This window comes from Amyelois transitella, chromosome W (assembly GCF_032362555.1).
Source record: "Amyelois transitella isolate CPQ chromosome W, ilAmyTran1.1, whole genome shotgun sequence".
Classification (NCBI taxonomy): domain Eukaryota; kingdom Metazoa; phylum Arthropoda; class Insecta; order Lepidoptera; family Pyralidae; genus Amyelois; species Amyelois transitella.
This window is the reverse complement of record NC_083536.1, coordinates 3274856-3297161: the sequence shown is the minus strand read 5'-3', so window position 1 is coordinate 3297161 and position 22306 is coordinate 3274856. Positions and strand designations below refer to the sequence as shown.

General features: G+C 37.9%; 1 protein-coding gene across 1 annotated transcript; it reads right to left on the bottom strand.

The window, feature by feature from the left end:
• Positions 1-11211: 11211 nt before the first annotated feature.
• Positions 11212-14625, bottom strand: LOC132904069 (uncharacterized). Its single transcript, XM_060954000.1, has 3 exons — positions 14241-14625; positions 13800-14048; positions 11212-11279 (listed from the first exon to the last, which is right to left on the bottom strand). Exons 1-3 carry the CDS (start codon positions 14623-14625, stop codon positions 11212-11214), a joined length of 702 nt encoding a protein of 233 aa, XP_060809983.1.
• Positions 14626-22306: the final 7681 nt, after the last annotated feature.

The following is a 22306-nucleotide window of genomic DNA, read 5'->3' as shown; positions in this document are numbered from 1 at the left end:
GCTACATCTGTCAATTGTCGGATCCTCCTAACAGCATAAGCGGCAGAGCTAAGTCTATTGGATAGTTTAGAAATATGAGCACCCCACTGTAGCTTTGCATCAATTATAATTCCTAAAAACTTTGTATTTTCAACAAATTCTAATTTCTGGCCTTCCAGTGTTATGTCAGTATTGGCCTGCCTTACGTTTGGAAGGGTAAATTTAATGCATTGGGTCTTATTAGCATTTAAAAGAAGATTGTTGGTTGAGAACCAGATAGATATGGCCGACAGTATATTATTAACCGAACTTACATTTTCGCTATGGCGATCTAATTTAAATATTAAAGAAGTGTCATCGGCAAACAGCACTATACCCGCCTGTTTTTCCACCATAAAAGGCAGGTCATTGACATATACCAAGAAGAGGAATGGTCCTAAAATTGATTATCTAACTGGACGTCGACAACGTGTAAAACTAAATGATGGCTTTTCGGACTGGTGTGATCTAGTGGCTGGTGTTCCGCAGGGTGGCATTCTTTCTCCGGTTCTGTTCTCAATTTTCATTGATGGTATTACTGCGTCTCTTTCCTCTAATTTTCATCTTTATGCCGATGACTTGCAGATCTATGCGTCTGCCAGTTTGGATAATATTCACGATGCTTTTAGTACCATAAATTTGGATTTGGAAAGGATTGCAGATTGGTTTTGGAAGCCGTTTTGGTCTTTTGGTTAACGCTGCCAAGTCTATTGTTATAGGTAGCCCACATTATATTTCAAGATTTGCAAATATGATGGTTCCTAGTTTGGTTCTGGATAACAATATTATTCCTTTATCTTCCAAAGTGACTAATCTGGGTGTCATCATGGACCAAACTCTCTCGTGGAGTCCCTATATCAATGAAATCAGCCGTAAGATGTATGTGTCGTTACATTCACTTCGCCGAATGCAAAAATTTTTACCCACCGCCACTAAAATTTTACTTGTACAATCACTTCTCTTTCCTCTTCTTGATTATTCCGATGTTGCTTGTCTAAATGTTACTGAAGAGTTGCTTGACAAACTGGAGCGTTTACAGAACCAGGGCATACGCTTTGTTTTCGGTCTTCGCAAATTTGATCATGTTTCTGAGTTTCGTCGCCAATTGAATTGGCTCCCAATTCGCCTTAGACGTAATGTTCACACACTATCTCTCTTGTTTAATATCCTTTTTAATCCTTCATTTCCTCACTATCTTCATAAAAATTTCTCGTTCCGTGAGACGGATAGTCGCATGCGATCTCATAATAATCTTAAATTACTTATTCCTCCTTATTCTTCTCGGACTTATGGCTTGTCTTTTAGTGTTCGTTCCGCTCAGCTTTGGAATAACCTCCCACAAGATACGAGATCTGCTCTTAACCTTAGTTCTTTTAAATCACTTATCAAAAGACTGTATTCTGATGCATCTAACAATTGAGTGTACTCATAATATGTATATATATATATATTATTTATGTATGTTTATTTTTAATTATGTAGAAATGTACTGTTTATTATATAGCATCCTCATTGCTTTTTATGTGCGCTGCCTTTTAAATTTTGGATTTTCCTTTATATTTTGGTTGACTGGAAGAAATCCCATCGGGGATAAGTCCGCCATTGTGCATATTCTTCTAAATCCAATAACTGTTTTGTAATTTGTTATATTTATTTTTATGTGCAATAAAGAGTTTACAAACAAACATACAAACAAACAAGAAAGCTGAATAAAGACTGATCATTTATTGATGATTATTAAGATTAAATAGAGTTAAAATGAGGTTACACGTGTGGTACAATATAATGAGTATAGAAGTATAGAATACATTTAATTGCTACACTACATCTCCCAACCGACAGAAAAAAAAAGAAAAAAGAAAATACATTTTTTTTTTTTACATAATATTCTTAAGACTTATACACGTCAATATATGGACGTTAATTAATACACTTTTTATTACGAATAATACAATTTCGTCCTATTCATGTGGATTACATCTGGTTTTCCATTTTTTATAATTTCTACATTTGGCGGTTGAACATTTACTACTCTATAAGGACCTGAATATAGTGGATCTATTTTTTTACCAGTTTCATTTTTTACTAAAACTAAATCATTTATATTATATTTTACAGGGTTTACATATTTATCGTATTTATGTTTTCTTATTATTTTACTAGTTAGTAAATTGTCTCTTGCTTCTTTCTGAGATAATTGCAAACGATATCTTAATTCACAAGGATAGCTTTCGTAATTGTAAATTGGTTCTATTATTTTATTCAAGTTACTTGGAAGAATACAGTTCTTTCCAAATACCAACTCATAAGGAGTAAACTTTGTTTCAGTATGTACTGAAGTGTTATAGCCAAAACACCAAAATGGTAGCCATCGACTCCAAGCTTCTGGATGGTTGTCTGTTTGTATTCTAAGAAAAGAATTTAAATTTTTATGAGAAACTTCTAGGGCACCGATGCTTTGATGGTGATATGCAGTTGAGTTTAATTGTCTAATTTTTAGTAACTTACACACCTCCTGAAATGTAGATGATAAAAACTCCTTACCTCGATCTGTTGCTATCTCCTTTGGAACTCCATATCTAAGAATAAAATTATTGACAAAAGTTTTTGCTACTTCTAAAGATGTTTTTGAAACCAAAGGGTAAGCCTCAACATATTTACTTAATTCACATTGCAAAGTAAGTATGTATGAATAATCATCATTATCAGTTTCTAATGGTCCTACAATATCTAAAAATATTTTTTCAAATGCTGAATTAGCCGTCGTCGTTATACTCATTGGTTCTTTTGTAGGTGTTGAATGTTTCTGTCGCTGACATTTATCGCAACGTTTCACAAATTCTTTTACATCACTATCTAAGCCAGGCCAATAGTAATACTTTTTAATGTTATTTGACATCCTCCTCATACCAGCATGGCCACTACTAGGTAGGAGAAGTCGTTTAAAATTACTCTTTTATCATCTTTGTCATCAATTCTTACTACATCTTTTAATATACAAATTCGTGGTCCGGACCTATATTTTATTTTATTTACTTGTTCTACTAATTTTTTAATAAAATCATCATTTTCTTTATCTTTTATTATGCATATTTCATTTACGTTTATATTATTACAAAGTTCATCTAATTCTCTCACGAATTCAGCTCGTGAAATTCGCGATTGAGAATTTAAATATTTAATATAAATTGTCTTTTTACTTTCTACATAAAACAATGTTTCACTTTCTTGAGTTATAGATTTTGCTTCTTTAAATTTTTTGTAGTTTTTTATATCAATAAATGTTAATAACACCGAGTCCTTCGGTTTGATATTGGTCCCTATCCCTTTCGCACCTGGCTGAAACGATCGTGAGTTCAAATTTTTAAAAAATCTGAAAGCGCGCGTAATCTCTTTTGTCGCGCGCGCCCGCAACCACACGATCGTGTGTTTGTCGAATAACAAATCAGAAGCAGTTTCGCGGCGTCCAAAGGTCAGTGTCTTCTCAGATGTGGCCAAAATGGCGGAGTTTCTGGACCCCCGTACTAAGCGCCGTAAGTTTTTTTGTTATTTACATGGTTTTTATATTTAAATTTATTAAGTAATTGTCTCTATTTCATCTTTATTAACCTATTAATAGAATAGTATGAAGTACATAGCAAAACTAGATTTTTACGTCTCACTGGCTCGTGTTAAAACAGGGAACTCACTTTCGTGAGCTCCCGTTTTTATTTAAACTTACTCACTAAAATGAGTTGCGTATATTTACGGTTTATCATGGAGTAAGTTTAAGTGTTTTTATTATTTTCAGGTGTGTTATTGACTTATGAGCATGTTCTTGATGTTCTCAATAATGGAGATTGCTCCGATATGGACATCGATGAGGTTGACGAGGAATTTTGTGCTGCACCAGCTGTTAGTGAAGATGAAGCGCCAGAGGAGGAGGCTCCCTCTACATCAGGCTCAACAAAGAGGTATTCTAATGTAGTACTTCAAAATAATAGTCATGATGGGCCATCACAGGCCAAAAAGCAAAAGAAAAGTAAAAGTAGCAAAAAGTCTAAACAAAAAAAGCAATTTAAAGTGAAGTGTCGCCAACGTAGACGCCTGTGGCTAAAACATGATTATATTGATAAGTCCCATGATTACCTTGGGCACCCTAAGCCGGATAAAGTTCGATCACCTGTCGAATATTTTGCTCAGTATTATGATGACAATTTTTATGAAAACATGGCTCTCTGTACTAACCTTTACTACATGAGGCATACCGGCAGAGTTTTGAATACAAATAAACAAGAAATTAAACAGTTGTATGGAATTCACTTGCTCATGGGTATTCTCTCTTATCCCCGGATGGCCATGTATTGGCGAAGAAATATTAGCATCAAAATGATATCTAGTGTAATGACACGAGACAGAATGGGAGTTTTGCGCAATAACCTACACGTTGTTGACACGGATACTGTACCCGCAAAAGACGCAGGAAATCCTCTTTGGAAAGTACAACCAGTCCTAAACGCTGTTAAAAATGGCTGTGACAAAATACTGAGAGTTCCGGGCAGGTTTTCAGTGGATGAGCAAATGATCCCGTTCACGGGTAAATGTCATTTTCGCCAACTTGTCAAGAATAAGCCACGCCCAGTTGGGTTAAAAAATTTTGTAGTCACAACCAGTGAAGGTTTAATGGTAGATTTTGAAATTTACTACGGTAATAATCCTGCCCTTTCTCATCCACTGGGCCTTGGCCCTGCGGTTGTCCTTCAACTCAGTAAAAAGGTTCCAAAGGGAAGCTGCTTATTTTTTGACAGGTATTTTACAACGATACCTCTTCTCGATACTTTGAATAAAATTGGATTCCATGGAACTGGAACCATAATGTCTAACCGTGTGCCAGATCGTAAGGAGCTTAGCTTGAAAGAAGACAGCAAAATGAAAAGAGGCGATATCGATCAAAGAGTATCGGGTGACATCGTGTTAGTCAAATGGAAAGACAGCAAAGCAGTATTAACAGTTTCTAATTGCACTGGTGGCACAGGTGTTGAAATAGTTCAGCGCTACGATAAGAAACAGAAATGTTACATAGATGTTGATGCTCCAAAGCTTGTAAAAAGCTACAATTCATACATGGGTGGAGTGGACGTACTTGACCAGTCCATGGAATATTATCGTACGTTTATGAAGACACGCAAATGGACACTTAAAGTAATACTGCATTTCATGGACCTGGCTATGGTAAATGACATACATATAACATCACATATAATCACGTCTATGTCCCTTGCGGGGTAGACAGAGCCAACAGTCTTGAAAAGACTGATAGGCCACGTTCAGCTGTTTGGGTTAATGATAGAATTTAGGTTCAAATAGTGACAGGTTGCTAGCCCATCGCCTAAAAGAAGAATCCCAAGTTTATAAGCCTACCCCTTAGTCGCCTTTTACGACATCCATGGGAGAGAGATGGAGTGGTCCTATTCTTTTTTCTGTTGGTGCCGGGAACCACACGGCACCAACAGAAAAAAGAATAGGTACATGGTAAATGCATGGCGATTATATAGATGTGATATGCTAGCAACTGGAGCAGCTGCAAGAGATATAAAAGACCTGCTCTCGTTTAGATTCGAAGTTGCGGAAACTTTGATTAATACCCCCGACAGAGAACAGCGCGCTTCATCTCCAGATGAACCTATCATATCTCGATCATCAGCATCAGGAAGATATAAACCTGCAAATAATCCATCTCTGGGAAAGAGGTATGATGGGTACATGCATTTACCCATTTTTGATGAGTTGAAGGACCCTCGAGTATGTCGTTTAGAGAGCTGCAAATCGCGCACTAAAATTAGATGCCGAAAATGCGACGTGTACCTATGTATGAGTCGCGGTAAAGACTGTTTTTACCTCTACCATGTTGATTCCTAACATTAAAAGACTGATTAAGTATAAGCAAGCATTTAAAGTTAAGCATTATGATTTATTTTAGAAGATCTTTATTGTTTACTGTCTGAAAGACATTTTTTTATTTGAATGTTAATTTTGATCTCATTTACCTATTAAAACTTTAGAATACCTATTGTTAACTGTCTGAAAGACATTTTTTGTTTGTTAGCTTAAAGCTAACTATTAAAATACTCTTATTATGTAGAACATAAGTAAAGACTGGCAATATGACCAAATAAGTAAATAAATAGTTGATTTTGTTAAAAGACTGGTAAAATAACCAAATAAGTAAAATAAATAGTTGATTTTATTAAATTTGTTGTTTTATTATAAATATATACATATATGAATAACCTATGATATATAACCTAACGTGTAATAATGAGAAAAAACATAATAATATAGTAAACTTTACCTAACTCACGATCGTGAGTAGGGTGAAGTAAGCCCGGGAACGCACGATCGTGTGGCATGATTTTCTAAAGTTGTACATAGAGTATATTTTTTTTACTATTTTTCCCATAATCTGAAAGCTTTAAGTGTTATTATTTTTAATACACGTTGAAATAAGGAAGGAGAAAAATTTTCAGGTGCGAAAGGGCTATGATTCTTGGTTGATCAGGCCAATTATCTGAGGGTACCGTATCCACCGATACATTAGACTCAACGTCATTTAGTTTTCTAGCCTGTGCACGAGTCATAACATTGACTACACTTTGGTGCATTTCTTTTAGTTCCTTTATTGATATTCGAGATAAAGCATCAGCTGCTGCATTGTTTGAACCTTTTATATACTCTATATCAAAACTGTATTCCTCTAATGCTAACCTAAATTTCATTAGTCTGCTAGAAGGATCTCTCATATTAAAAAGATAAATTAAAGGCTTATGGTCCGTTTGGATTTTAAAATATTTTCCATTTAGGTAAGGTCTAAAATATTTGACAGCCCAAACTATCGCTAAAAGTTCTTTTTCTATAACTGGGTAATTTTTCTCAGCTTTATTTAGACTTCTACTAGCATATGCTATTGGACGTCCATCTTTGTTTGATAAAACTGATCCTATAGCGTAATTAGATGCGTCAGTTTGTAAAATAAATTCATTTTGTTCCGTAAAATCTGGGTAATTGAGTACGGGAGGTGATATAATTTTTTCTTTAAGTTCTTCAAAGGATTTTTGACATTTTTCGTCCCAAACAAAAGGAACATTTTTCTTAGAAAGTGCGTTAAGCGGATAGGCAATCTTAGCAAAATTTTTAATAAATTTTCTGTAATAGTTTACGAATGCTACAAACCTTTTTAATTCATCACTATTGTTTGGTTTAGGATAATTTTTAACAATATTAATTTTTGCAGGATCAGGCAAGATTCCTTCGCTTGATATAACGTGTCCCAAAAATAATATATCTTTTTTTAAAAATTCGCACTTTGCAGGATTGAGTTTTAAGTTAACTGTTCTTAATCTTTCAAAAACATCTTGTAGATTTTTATTATGAGAACTCAAATTTCTGCCAAAAATTATCAAATCGTCTAAATATATTAAGCACTTTTCATGAGTTAAACCTGATAACGCTATATTCATCATGCGAGAGAATGAACTAGGACTTGTTTTCAATCCCATAGGCATCCTTGTCATTTGGTATTGCCCAGAGCAAAATGCTGTTACTTTTCGGCTATTTTCATCTAATTTAACATTATAATACCCTTGATGTAAATCTAAATGACTGAAGTAAATACTCCCTGATAATGATTCTAAAATCTCAGTTATATCCGGTAAAGGAAATTTATCATTTTCTATACAATTATTTAATTTTCTGTAATCAATGACTAATCGCCATTTATTTTTACCTGTCGAATCTACCTTTTTTGGTACTAACAACAAGGGGCTAGACCAGTCACTTTTGCATGGTTCAATTATGCCTTCTTGTAACATTTTTTCTATTTGATTTTGAATTTCAGATTTTTGTGAATAAGGTAATCTATAAGGTTTTGAAAAAATTGGGGATGTGCCTGGTTTAACAGAAATAGAATGAGTATAAATATCAGTTGTAGTTAATTTATCTCCCGTAAGATAAAAAATATCTGAATACTTCGCACAAAGACTTTCAATAGATTTTTGTTCTTCTTCATTTAAATGTGAAAAATTCATAAAAGAAAATATTTTTTTTACCCTCTCGGCATTATTTTCACTTTTATCAAAACTACAAATGTTGTAATCGTTGAGTTTTTGAATTTCTATATTAATTTCTGGTAACTCGAAGTCATTTTCCGTTGTATTCATAAATTTAATTGGTATAAGCCCTTTATTTGGAGTTGCGATTGAATTAGCTAAAAATATTCCATCTTCAATTTGTTGTGAACATATTAAACAATCTTCCTTTAAATTTGTCTGAATAAAAGGAATAGATTCACTCCTTGCCGGAATTGTTAATAAATTGTTTATTGAAAAGTCTTTATTTGTTAGTGGCAAAGTCACTGATCTATTTAAACTATCTCGCAAAGTCAAAGTATTATTATCAAAATTTAAAATAGAGTTAAACCTTTGTAAAAAATCTCGACCAATTATACCATTCGATTTTACAGGTAAAGAATTGAAAACATAAAATTTGTGATTAATTTTAAAATTATTATTAACATTTAATTGTAAATATACGTACCCCATGGCTTGGACTTTGCCACCGAGCCCGTTTATCACTATGTTTTCATTTTGTACCGGAATATTCTGTTCTTTTACATAACTATATTTAATAGCACATAAAGAGGCCCCTGAATCAACTAAAAATAACATTTTTTGTTTATTAACTGAAAAGGAAGTGAAACAATCACTATCACCTGACATTAACATAGGTTCCACTTTAGTCACGAAAAAATGTTTTATTCATATTTAATGATGAATTTTGTTCTAAATTTTGGTTTTGTTCTTGTGATACACCCATTACGTTTATATTTGGTTGATAACGAACCCCTCGATTTCCTCTAAAACATCTATAATTACTATTACCACGGAAAGATCGGGAATTACCTTTAAAATTATGGCCTCGCATCGAAGAGCCTGTTGTATTCACCTGATGGTTCCACCCACGCTGTTGGTTTGTTTGATACGTATTTCCTTGTGTCCTGGGTGTAAAATGTCTAGTATTATACTGACTTCGAGCGCCTCTGAAATTGTTACGGCGCCCCCTAAAAGAGTTAGAATATGTATATTTTTTTCGGCGGGTAGCAGTTAAACAAAAAGTCATATTTTTTAGCCTCTCTATATTTTTCATATTTAAAAATTTTAAACTACAAAGTTTATGCATAATTCATATGTTAATTATCATTAAATAACATAGTCTACCTGCCAGTTGTGAAATTTTCCTATTACCTGAAGAATACACCATGGAAACTGTTCAAAAATCCATGAATGATATGATGACACTTTTCAATGCGAAGATGGCAGACTTCCAGTGCAGTTTGCAACAGGCTAATACGTCACCAAACATCACTTCACTAGCTGCAGCCTTTGCTGATTTCAGAAGCTTTATCAATGTTACTATGGGGTCACTGCAGAAGCAGGTTGCACTGCTTTCACAACAACAGGAGCAATTCGAGATGAATTTCCGACGTAATATTCTACTTCTCCATGGTTTATCTGAGAGCCCCAATGAAAATCTTGTTCCAGCAATCATCAGTATGGCAATTTCTAAGTTCAAGATAGCCAATTTCACTGAGGCCAATATTGCTCGCTGTTATCGTTTGGGACGTTCCGCAATTGACAACAAGCCAAGGCCAATTTTGATTGAATTTTTAAATATTTCTTCAAAAGATAAATTCTGGCATGCCAAGACTACACTTAAGGGCTCAGGATTGACGCTCTCTGAATATCTGACTAAGAACAGGCATCAGGCTTTCATGGCGGCTCGTCAGCACTTTGGTGTTAACAAGTGTTGGACACGAGATGGTTGCGTTTTCATCATTGGGCGTGATGGGTCAAGACATCGTGTTTGCACCATCGAGGAGGTCAACAAACTTCGAGAAGACTTCCCATCTAATACACCAAAGGACTCGAATGTGCGAAATGTTTCTGAATTGTTGCCTGAAGACGGAAAACCAGCGGCAAAACCTGCATCAGTGCCAGCGGCTTCGGCAATCGTCGTGGGCTCGTCGTCGCGTTCGAAACGGGCGATTATGAAGAAATAATGCCGAGCCTAGGGTAACGATGTGATGTTCGGCTACCTTCTTGTATTTATATTTTTTATTTTTATTTTCTTCTGCGGTAGACAAATATGTTGAGCCGACAAAACTTTCGCTTGGTGTGTTTGTTTTTTGTTTTGTTTTGATGGCGTGGGTGACATCATCCGTCATTCAACTTGACAATGACAGTTTGTTTTTTCTTTTAAATGTTTCTTTGTTTTTGTTATAATTTCTATATCTTTTTGCATAAATTTGTGTGGGTGCTTTATTCGAGTGCATTTGAGATGAATAGGCATACCTTGGCACTAACTTACCGTGTTCTATAATTTTTTTTTTTTTGAGAAATTCATGTTGGATTTACTTTAATTAGATTATGTCATTTGGTGTTTTCTTTGTTCTCATGACTTAGTCTGCTGGCGGGTGGCTTAACATATGTAATTGCTAGTTTAGCAAAAATATTTGATATTATTTTATTTTATAGTATTTTGTATTATAAGTTATATTTATGTGTAGTTTAAATGATAGTATACATTCTATTCCTCTTCCACTTAACGAGATTGTTGACAACTGTTTTTCTGATGTTGCAAAAAATTTTAACATTATCCATATTAATGCACAAAGCATTCCAGGTCATTATCCTGATCTACTTACCTGTTTTGATAGTAAGCATATACATGCAATTTTAGTCTCTGAATCCTGGTTCAATTCCTGTCATCCTTCCACTTTTTATTCTTTGCCGGGGTTTCAACTCATACGCAATGACCGCCCTGATAAGGGTGGCGGCGGCGTCGCCATTTACTTAAGATCATACATCCCTTCTAATGTTCTTCGCTTCTCTCAAATAGCTGACTCTTCTCGGGAAGCTGAATATTTGTTTGTTGAAATCACCCTTTCACATACTCCTGTCCTTCTCGGTGTCTTTTATAGCTCTTCTTCTAATATTAATTACTTTTCCACATTTGAACTTCTGTTAGAAGATCTTATGCCTTCCTATAAGCATACTATTATTATGGGCGATTTCAACACTTGTTTGATTAAAAGTGATAGGCGTGCAAATGCATTAACTTCAATTGCTGATTCTTGCAATTTATCCATTCTCCCACTCCTCACCACGCACCACTTTCCTGGTTGCGTTCCTTCTCTTCTAGATCTAATTTTTGTTTCCTCCCCAGAACTGGTAGTCAAACATGGTCAGTGTAATGCTGACATATTCTCTTACCATGACCTCTTATACCTTTCTTTCAAAATTAAACCTCCTAAACCCAAATCCTAAATACTTTTGCTGCGTGATTTTGGTGGCATTAATTTTGACCTACTGCGACGGGATGCTTTTGAAACTAATTGGGAATCTGTGTTTGATTCTCACTCTGTTGACGACCAGATTAAAACATTTAATGCCCTACTTACCGAGATTTATGACAAACACGCTCCTATTCGTCCTGTTAGGTTAAAACATTTGCCCGCTCCATGGCTGACCGATGATATTAAAGCATGTATTACCAAAAAACACTTTGCTAAAACTAAGTTTAAGATTGACCCAGTGAAATATCGTGACAAGTATATTGAAGTCCGCAATGCTTGCAACAAGATGTGTAGGGAGGCCCAACGCCGTCATATTCACAAATCTGTTGAAAATGGTGATCCAGGCAAGGTCTGGAAATTTTTAAAGTCATTGGGAGTTGGAAAGAAAAATCATACTGTTTCCAAATCTCTGGATATTAATGGTCTTAACAGACATTTCTCTTCTTCTAGTGACTTCGGTGGCAATGATAAAAATTCCATATTAAACCACCTTAACTCTCTTTCTCCTCCCGACTACTCTCCTTTTTCGTTTAGCCTAATTACTGAGTGTGATGTTCGGAGGTGCATTCTTGCTGTAACATCGAACGCTATAGGAACTGATGACGTCAGCCGGAAAATGATTCTGCCAATTTTAGACATTATTATTCCTACCATGACTCAAATTTTCAACAACTCCCTTTCTACCGGCTGCTTTCCCTCTATTTGGAAAAATGCTTTCGTTACACCTTTACCCAAAAAATCAAACCCTACTTCCTTTTCTGATTACCGTCCTATTTCCATCCTCCCATTTTTGTCTAAAATTCTTGAACGCTTGGTTCAGTTACAGTTAAACGGGTTCCTTCGGCTGAATCATATTCTTAATACCTATCAGTCAGGATTCCGTGCAGGACACAGTACTACGTCGGCCCTTATCACTATCAGTGAAGACATCCGTCTTGCTATGGATAATTCACAGTTGACAATTCTCACATTACTTGATTTTACGAATGCCTTCAACACGGTCGACCATGACGTTCTTTTGAGCTTGATGCGCACTCTGAACATATCTCCTTCGGTTATTATGTGGTTCAGTTCGTACCTCAGTGGCCGTCAGCAGTGTATCCGTATTGACGATAACCTATCGTCGTGGTGTCACATCTCGGCTGGGGTACCTCAAGGCGGTGTTCTCTCTCCTTTATTGTTCGCGCTTTTTATTAACCGTATCTCTGATAACCTTCGGTCTTCCTACCACCTTTATGCGGATGATCTTCAAATTTATTGTCATTCCTCCGCTGATGGTTTGCGCTCTGCAATTGCGACTATTAACAACGATTTGATGAGCATATCAGACTGGAGTAGATCTTTTGGCATAAAAGTTAATCCTTCCAAAACGCAGGCAATTATAATCGGCAGCCCTTATTTTGTTTCCCGTATAGACTGGAATTCTGTACCGTCCCTTATATTCAACAATGTGGTTATTCCTTTCAGTGATAGGGTGAAAAATTTGGGTCTGATATTTGACAAAACTTTGTCTTGGACGCCTCACATTAATGATGTGAGCAGGAAAGTTTTTGTTGCTTTCAGCTCACTCAGAAGGCTCCGTAATTTTCTGCCTTATGACACCAAAATTGCGCTGTCACAATCCCTTCTGCTCCCTCTTCTTGATTACGCTGATACTTGTTATCTGGATGTCACTGAAGAACAATTAAACAAATTAGAGCGTCTTCAAAATCTATCCATTCGATTCATATTTGGGCTTCGTAAATACGATCATGTTTCTTCATTTCGATCGCAACTGAAGTGGCTCCCGATCCGACTTCGTCGCAACTTGCACATTGTGACAATGCTCTATTCCGTCTTATTTGATCCGTTTTCTCCATCTTATTTAAAGGAGCGCTTCAATTTTTATAGCGATGCCCAAGGCGCCACACGCAGTCTGCGTAGCACGTTTACTCTACGACTAAGAGTACCGACATCCAACACCAATTTTTACTCCCACTCTTTTACTGTACAAGCTGTCCGTCTATGGAATGCTCTCCCTGTCGATATCAGGAAAGCCCAGACTATTGATAGTTTCAAAAATCTCGTTAGGTCTCATTATCTTTCTACTCTTTCCTAAGTATATGTTATTTTTATGTATTTATCTGTATTTATGCGTATTTGTATGTATTATATATAGATATATATTATGTATGTATTTTATTATGTTCAAACATTTATTTTTCTTGCTCTGCGCCAACGCCAATCTCCTGTTTGATTTCCTTCCACCCAAAGGTTGACTGGAAGAGATTGCTTTAGCGATAAGTCCGCCTTTGTACCATATATGTCTGCTTTGTGTTGTTTTGTATGTTTTACTCTTATGGTGCAATAAAGAGTTTTATCTATCTATCTATCTATCTATATTTTGACATACCCATTATTTCACCTGAGCCAGATGAGGATGAAACTTCTTCGTCTTGTGCTGCTTGGATTGCGTCTTTCAGCGAGTTGAAGTTCCTGGCTGCGATTATTGTGCTCAACCTACGATTTCGCAAGCCGTCGGCAAATCTTTTTATCGCAATTTTTTCATTTAATGGCTTTAAAATTTCATATTTATTCGAATTTCCTTCGGCTTGGGATATCGTTAGGTCAACAAAAAGATTAGACAACTGCATACCAAAATCAGATATCGATAAATTATTTTGTTTTATTTGTTCCATTTTAGTTGAAATAGCAGTTGAAGCCTTTCGCGGTAAGAGCTCATTTTTCATGTCTTTAATCAAGTCATTTACGCTTAAATAACTAGAATTTAATCTTAATTTCGCAGCTTGAGACAATCTACTTTTTATTACAAAATTAATTAAATTTGTCTTACATTGTTCAGTGTCTAAAAGGGAATCGTAATACTCTATGTTATCAATTAATTGTTTCGTATTAGCCTCTGTATCATTCATACAGGGCATTAAATGCAAAGCCGTTTTCAAATCAAAAGTCGGCATGTTTACCTCTGATGCCTTATCACTTTGACACAATTCTACAATTGACTGATACAAAAGTTCAAATTGATTACAATATTCTAAAATCTCTGACTCATCACCTTTATATTCTTCAACCCAATTATTATATTGCTCATATAGACTATTGGCAGCCTCTAATTTGTTTACTAAAATATTACCTTTCCTTCTTGTAGGGCCTATCTTTATTAAATAAGTCCTTATCTGCTTTAATTCGGAAAACAAAGCTTGTAATAAAGTTGGCATAACTTACCAAGATAGAATAGTCCACATCTTCATTAATTTAAATCTAATATCTAATTATTTATTTTAAATATCTATATATTATTTATATAAAATAGATTTTATTTATATTATTATTCATATTTTATAATATGCAAATTATTAATAATTATCGTAATTTAACACAAAGAGTTCATGTCCATTATCTTGCATTTACTTGTCGAATTTATATACCGCCGCAAACGATAGAGAAACCATAGGTTACCGCGCACTAAGAGCACTTTAACTTTTTACACAACACCACGGGAATGTTTATTTACGCCACAATTCACACTGTCGGGGTTACTGCATCTGCTATCAGGAACACTGCGTCTGAATATCGAACTTCTCAATGCTGCTCTGTTAATTTGCTGATTTATCCATTGCACATGGCATTTTTTATACATTTTATAGGTAATGTACAGTATACCCAAAGATAAAGCCAGTAGAATGCACGCCAATAGAATATTTGTTCTGGACATATGGTAGTTTAAATTCGTCGCCTCATTGGATCCTCCTGCAGCGTTCTGTGCAATAATTACTTCCTCTTTTGTCTGTCCGCTACCCATCTTGATTGAACTCGTTCGTAAAAACTTTCACTTAATTGAAATAGCGAATACTCGAATAAGTCGTCCGGCTCGTCACGTAAATTATCTTTTTTTATTAAGTTAGCCATAGTGTACTTGCAATAGACCACACACTTAGTTCATCTTAAAATTTCCACTCCCGATTCTATAGAAACCGTTTCAAATATCCTAGCGCACGAAACGCGAGGCGCCTAGGCAGGGTCGCCATATACGGGATGTATTAGGAGGAGAATTAATACAAAGAAAGCTGAATAAAGACTGATCATTTATTGATGATTATTAAGATTAAATAGAGTTAAAATGAGGTTACACGTGTGGTACAATATAATGAGTATAGAAGTATAGAATACATTTAATTGCTACACTACAGTCGCAAGAAACCGAACGCTCTGTCCCACTCGCTCCAGTTACTACATATACTCCGCACTCTTGCATCTTTTGCTCACTCCAATGCGTCTGGCAGGATAATAGAACCTTCAAAAATGTCTGGCTACTACAGAAACGTTGTTTGAATAATTCCCCGAAAAATATGTATTAAATTCAGATTTTACAAAATGACGTAAGTAGAGTTACAAAACATTATAGTTTAGGGGTGTCTGGCAATGAGTAACGCGAGTTTGTGTATTATTACGGATAAAATATAAAAAAATTGAGCTTTACAAATTAAGGAATTTCAGGTTGAAAAAAGTATACCTTTATTACCTGCTACCTGCCAAAGCAATCACTGCCTGAGTATCATAGGTTCCTACCTGTACTAGAGGCATGTTTATAGAAACTTTCAGCTTTTACAAAATAAGGTATGTCTGGCGTTCACGGGCTCTTGGACTAATGGGCTAGCAACCTGTCACTATATGAATCTCAATTCTATCATTAAGCCAAATAGCTGAACGTGGCCTATCAGCCTTTTCAAGACTGGTGGCTCTGTCTACCCCGCTAGGGATATAGACGTGATCATATGTATGTTTGTATTATAAAACAGTTATTATGGACATAACTTGGTAAAAATAATTGTATTTTTATTTCATTAATTAATTTAACAAGCAATTTAAGTATACACATCTAAAACAAGCTTTTAGAACTCGGATACATGAAGGTTGTTGTTGCTCTTTGAGCGTGTCAGGTAGAGCATTTAAAATTGGCATCATCATGCTTAGTGTTAAAGCGATGCCCGAATCTCCTGATGAATAAAATAATGAATTAATATGTATTTAAATTTAAAATTATATTTATATACTTGTAACAAAATATACAAACCTAACAAATACAACTTTTCACCCTAGGCCAATTGCCTCTGAATGTAATTATTTAGAGGATGTTCACCCCAGATAACACTATCATTTGTTAAGCCAGGGTGGCTGGCATCCACACTCATTATATTGAGATTCACATCACAAATCTGAAATAACTAACAGTAAACACTCCATTTAAAAGAGCATGTAGTGGTCTGGGGGTATGCCGGAATAAAACAAGTGCCTATATCCACGCAAATACACTTTAATGGACACACGTACAGTTTATAGAAATATAGAAGGAGCACAGAGAAAAGAAACAGATCAATAGTCCAAACGAAACACAAGAAGCAGGGAAAGAAAGTTCTAAACACAAAACAAGCAAGTAAGCGAATCACGTAAGACGCAATACGATGGCAAGCGACGTGAGCTCTGCGGTGCATAGGTGAATCATAACTAGTGGGGGTATCGGCCGGCCGGTCATGTCCGGCGCATCGTAGGTACTCGTAGCTATACAGCTATGATGCGTTATCCTTGCATTAGTTTGCCGCCCGGCTTTGCGTGTCGATTATATTTTGTAAAAGTGTAAATATGAATTAATATATAAATTGTAAATAAAATGTAATTAGAAAATATTATTACCATAATTTATATTAATACATAGGTAATTATTAGGTATGTAAATAATGATAAATAGAAATAGGTTCCCTACAAGCACAATTATTAAAGAGTAAGGAGACCATGCTTACAATTTGTACATTCAAGGAGTGATAACCCTTATTCACAACATCTCATTTTCAGTGGGTTTAATTATTGAGACATGGGTCCCATCTATGCATCCCACAACTCCTGGGATATTAAATTTTGAATGAAACCTGCAACAAATCACCAAAATTAACACTTATTTGATATACCTACATACATTATTAAGTATAATCCTTTAGTTGTTCCCGGCCAGCTTGAGACAAACGGAACACAATATATTTATTTATAATGTCAGATATTTTTAAAGCCCCTTCCACCTCCTTTATAGCCCGTGACACCGTTGGCTGCGAAACTCCATGGGTCCTACATTGGCCAGTTATGGTCTGGTATGAATGAGCCAGTAGCAAAAAATGGAAATACGATTAGAACCTAGAAGTTAAAATTTATTAAATTAAAAGTTGGTATAGTAGGGGCACACTGTAGATAGATGGGTAACAAATTTTCTACCTTATTATCTGGGCTTATAGCATCGCTGCGGCGAGTCCGGCATAAAAAGGGCTGTAGGGACAAACGTGTATATAAAAATCTAGACTAAGTTTCCACATGTAACGATTCAGTCGCCCGGTTACGTGCAGTTAAACACAATAAATAATATTTCTTATTTTATTACTGATCTCCCAGTAGCGTAGGACCCGTACACTAAACCTTACACTGGTGACCACGACGAACATTTGGAGTGAATATAATAAGTGACTTTTTGACTGTTTGGTGATCAAAATTGTGAACTTTTTGGGTGTTGAGTTTCATTGTGTCATCGGGCGGCTCAAGGATGAATACGCAGGCACCTGTACCATCATGCGTGCAGACCCCGGCGATGGTGCAGGTATGGTCTCAACCACCACAAGCGAGTCCAAAAGAAGAGTCGGACGTGTCAGGAGTATCACTAGCTGCAATCAGCGTGTCGACAAAGCTGTCTGAATTCTGGGTCAACATGCCCAGATTGTAGTTTGCTCAGTTTGAGGCGATGATGGCCCCTCAAAAACAGGGGGACCAATCTATACTAATATTATAAAGCTGAAGAGTTTGTTTTGTTTGTTTGTTTGTTTGTTTGTTTAAACGCGCTAATCTCAGAAACTACTGAACCGATTTGAATAATTCTTTCACTGTTAGATAGTCTATTTATCGAGGAAGGCTATAGGCTACATTTTATCCCGGATTTCCTACGGGAAACGTCAACAATGCAGGTGAAAGTTGAATGAGTCGGCCATCTGCGAGCTTTCCACGCGAACGCTGCGCAAACCAACAAAGATATAGTAAAACAATGTACTAAAGATGTGAAGTACTCATTTTTTGCCACATAAAAGTCCGCGAGAGCATATATCTATCTCTTAAGGTTTACTTACAATAACCACTTTTATGTTCATTTTTTAAGATTATTTTTTCATTATAAACATAAGTTATTTTGAAATCAGTTTTCTTTAATTCAGTATTAATCCTTATCCAAATAAATATGTTTATTACTTTCGGCTTTTCATGTAGACTAAAATTGCCATTTACAGTATATAAATCAGACGAATAGGTTTTGAGATATAGTCGTTATAAGCAATTTGCAGCGAAACATTTAATACGGCGAACCAGCGTTCTTTCTAATACGCGTGACCGCCTGACAAATAACTATTCCACGCGGACGAAGTCGCGGGCACAGCTAGTGCAAAGATAATGTCATTCGGTGAGCGAATGGCCACAATATGTGATGACTCAGACTTGCGCGCAAGCACAGTAGCATGCCTAATCCATACAAACTTAAAACTATGTTTCTTTGCAGCTTCGTGACATTGGCAAATAATATTTTATTATTTAGCGTTAGATGTTCATTCATGTAAATATTGAGACATGTACCAGACAGTCCAAGCTGTTCAGATTTAAGACCTTTTGACAGGCGGTACGCACTTAACACATTGTCACGAAGCATGCGAGATGAAAACTTAACAATTATGTTTTTTGGGCGGCTACTTACTTGCGCGTGAGGCACGCGATGTATAACTAGAATATCATTCTTAGAAACAGGGTGCTTGATGAGGGATCCTACAGATTCTATTAAGGTTAGCAGATTTTCGTTACGCCTTTCCGGGAGATTTGAGATCTCAATATTGTTATTTCTTGCTTGCTGTTCGAGGGAATCTATTTTATTTTCTAGTGATCGATAGTAGTCCGGGTCAACCGGTGATTTCTTCAAGGTAGCCTCCATATTGTGTACCTTACTCTCAATAGACTCACACTGCTGTGCTTGGAATTGAACACTCCTGTAAATTGGCTAAGTCCTGTGTTATCCTATTATATTTAGTGTCCAAGTCATCTACGTGTTGTCTTAAGGTGCTATTTTCAACACGCAAAGTATTTATTTCCATTTTGATTTTAGATGTGGCTAGCGACAGGTTTCCAAAGTCTTTTTTTTTATAATATTATTGATGTTCTCATTAATTTGCGTTAGTGAGTTTACGACATCCGTGCGCAGATCCGACATTGCTTTTTTAAATTCCATCGAAAATGAAGTAAAATTGCACGCACAATCAGGTTGTTTACGCTTCCTTATCGTGACCATATTTTAGCTCATTAGGTCGGGATTTGAATACGTCTTAGTTGGCGACCGCTGCATTTGAAGTGAAAACGAGACGGCCTAATGCGATGCCACTGCCACAGTCTAAGTGCAACCGATATTTAATGATCAAACGAACTTACCTGCAGTGAAGTTCGAGCACAATTATGTGAGCAGCTTCATTCGACGCGATTTTGTTTACATGTTGTAGTATCGCTTCGAACCACTAGCCCTGCACGTATGGTGAAAGACATTTTTTTTTGTCTATCGTCCATTTTTCCGTTTCCCCCACCCGAGCCCAGGTAGTCGGTGCGCGCCATTGTTCATTTAGTTTAAAGCCCAATTATTTAACATTTTTGTAATACATTCCGGTTCGTACTCTTGAGGCGTGAGGACGTTCTGCCCGTTCCCTACCTCCGGAGCAATAACGATAACTACGGAGAATTTCTGCCCGTTTGGATTGTGACTCATTCGCCCTGTGGTGATTGGCTCGCCAATTCGAAACGTTCAGGATACTCGGAGACTATTCGAGGAATAGTGAGCGCAGCCGCGCACACCGTTCCTGCGAAACGTCTTATTTACACGGAGTGTGCCCTTCTTCACGGAGGGCGCCGCACCCCTCGGGAGTTGCCCGTGTACCGCAATCGTCCATTCCAGGACCATCAGGGGATTATTCCAGGAACAAAGTGCACTTGTGCGCTATTGTTTCCGTGGAAGTCCTATTTCACGGAGTGTGTCCTTTAGGACGCCGCACCCTTCGGGAGTAGCCCGTGAACCTCAACCGTCCTTTTAAGGGCGATCAGGGGAATTTTCGGGGAGCACTAGCGCACTCGTGCGTTTAGTGTTTTGCCGAATTTCCTATTTCACGGAGTGTGCCCTTTAAGGGCGCCGCACCCTCCGGGAGTCGCCCGTGAACCGAAACCGTCCTTGTAAGGGCGATAAGGGGATCGTTCAGGGAGCACAGGCGCACGTGTGCGTTTTGTGTTCTTGTGAATCATCCTATTTTGCACGGAGTGTGCCCTTCTCAGGGCGCCGCACCCTTCGGGAGTAGCCCGTGTACCCCCCGCGCCGTCCTTCTCAGGACGAACGCTATCATCTTGAGGAAATAAGTCAACCTTCCTTTTTCCTCGAAACCGCGTGCCCTCCTTCCTCACTATGGAAAAACCTCCCGACCCCGACGAAATCCCGGAGCATGTTGTCGAAACATTCAGGGATGTCCTAACGGACTACCTGTCCTCAAGTGTGCACCTCAACAAATTCTGCTTGTTCGCCAGGCTTAAACAGCCATGGCTAAGCCCCTACCTGCCGAAATTAATCGGCGACTCGGCCAAGAAGGCCAAATCCCAGGCTTCGGAGGACTCTGAAGCCGAATCCCCCCCGTCCCAGACTGCTATGGAGGAATCCGACTCCTCGGAGCCGGAAACCCCCGCTGGTAACTCCATGAACACCCACATGGAGACAACCACCCTCTCTCCCGCCTCTCCCGCTTCATCGGACGATGAAGAGTTTGTCACCGTTGGCAATAAACGCCAAAAACGGTCCAAAGACAAGGCACTTCCGCCGACCAAGGCCGCCAAACCCTCCGGTGAGGCCAGGCCTTCTAAACTCGCGCCAAAACCCGCGCCAATTCCCGATAGCGGCAGCCGTGCCAAAGTCCCCCCTCCTCTTATCCTCCAAGATAAGAGCAAGTGGACAATGGTGTCGGCCGCTTGCAACGAGCGGAACATCCGATTCACTTCGGCCACCAACATCGGCCACGGGATCAGAATCAAGATCCCGACTGAACAAGACCACCGTGCCCTTCAGAAATTTCTGAGGGAACGGAACGTAGCGTACCATACGTACGCCCTGGAGGACGAACGCCACCTACGCGTCGTAATCCGTAATGTCCCATACGAGATCTCGGAGGACTTCATCCTCCAGGATCTAAAGTCCCAAAATCTCCCCGTGCTCGAGGTACATAGAATGTACCGAGCTAACAAAGGCGCTAAACAGCCCTTTAATTTAGTTCTAGTCATTTTAGAAATGACTAAAGCCGCGAAAGCGGTCTTTCAAATCAAAGAGGTGGCTGGCCTCGGCGGTATTAACGTCGAGAAACCCCTCAGCCGCGGCGTTGTCGGCCAATGCCACAACTGCCAGTTGTACGGCCATTCGGCGAGGCATTGTCACGCCAAGCCTAGGTGCGTAAAGTGCCTAAACTCCACTAAAGAGTGCCCACGCACTCGGGACTCCTCCGACCCGCCCGCTTGCGTCCTTTGCGGTGAATCGGGACACCCAGCCAACTGGCGGGGCTGCCCGAAAGCACCAAAAAGGCAGCAAAAAGGCTTAACTCCAAAGCCCCAAGGCAAGCCGCAAGGCAAGCCTCCCCAAATCCCTCAGAGGGCTGCACCTGCGGCCCCAACCCCTCCCTCATCTCGCCCTGCTACGTACGCGGACGTGACAAACGTCCAACTGCGTCCCTCCGCCGTTAAGAATCCCTGGACGATTCAAAAACATGCTCCGAGGCAAACGCCACAGGCCTCACCTGTCGCGGCGTCGATAGCCCCCCC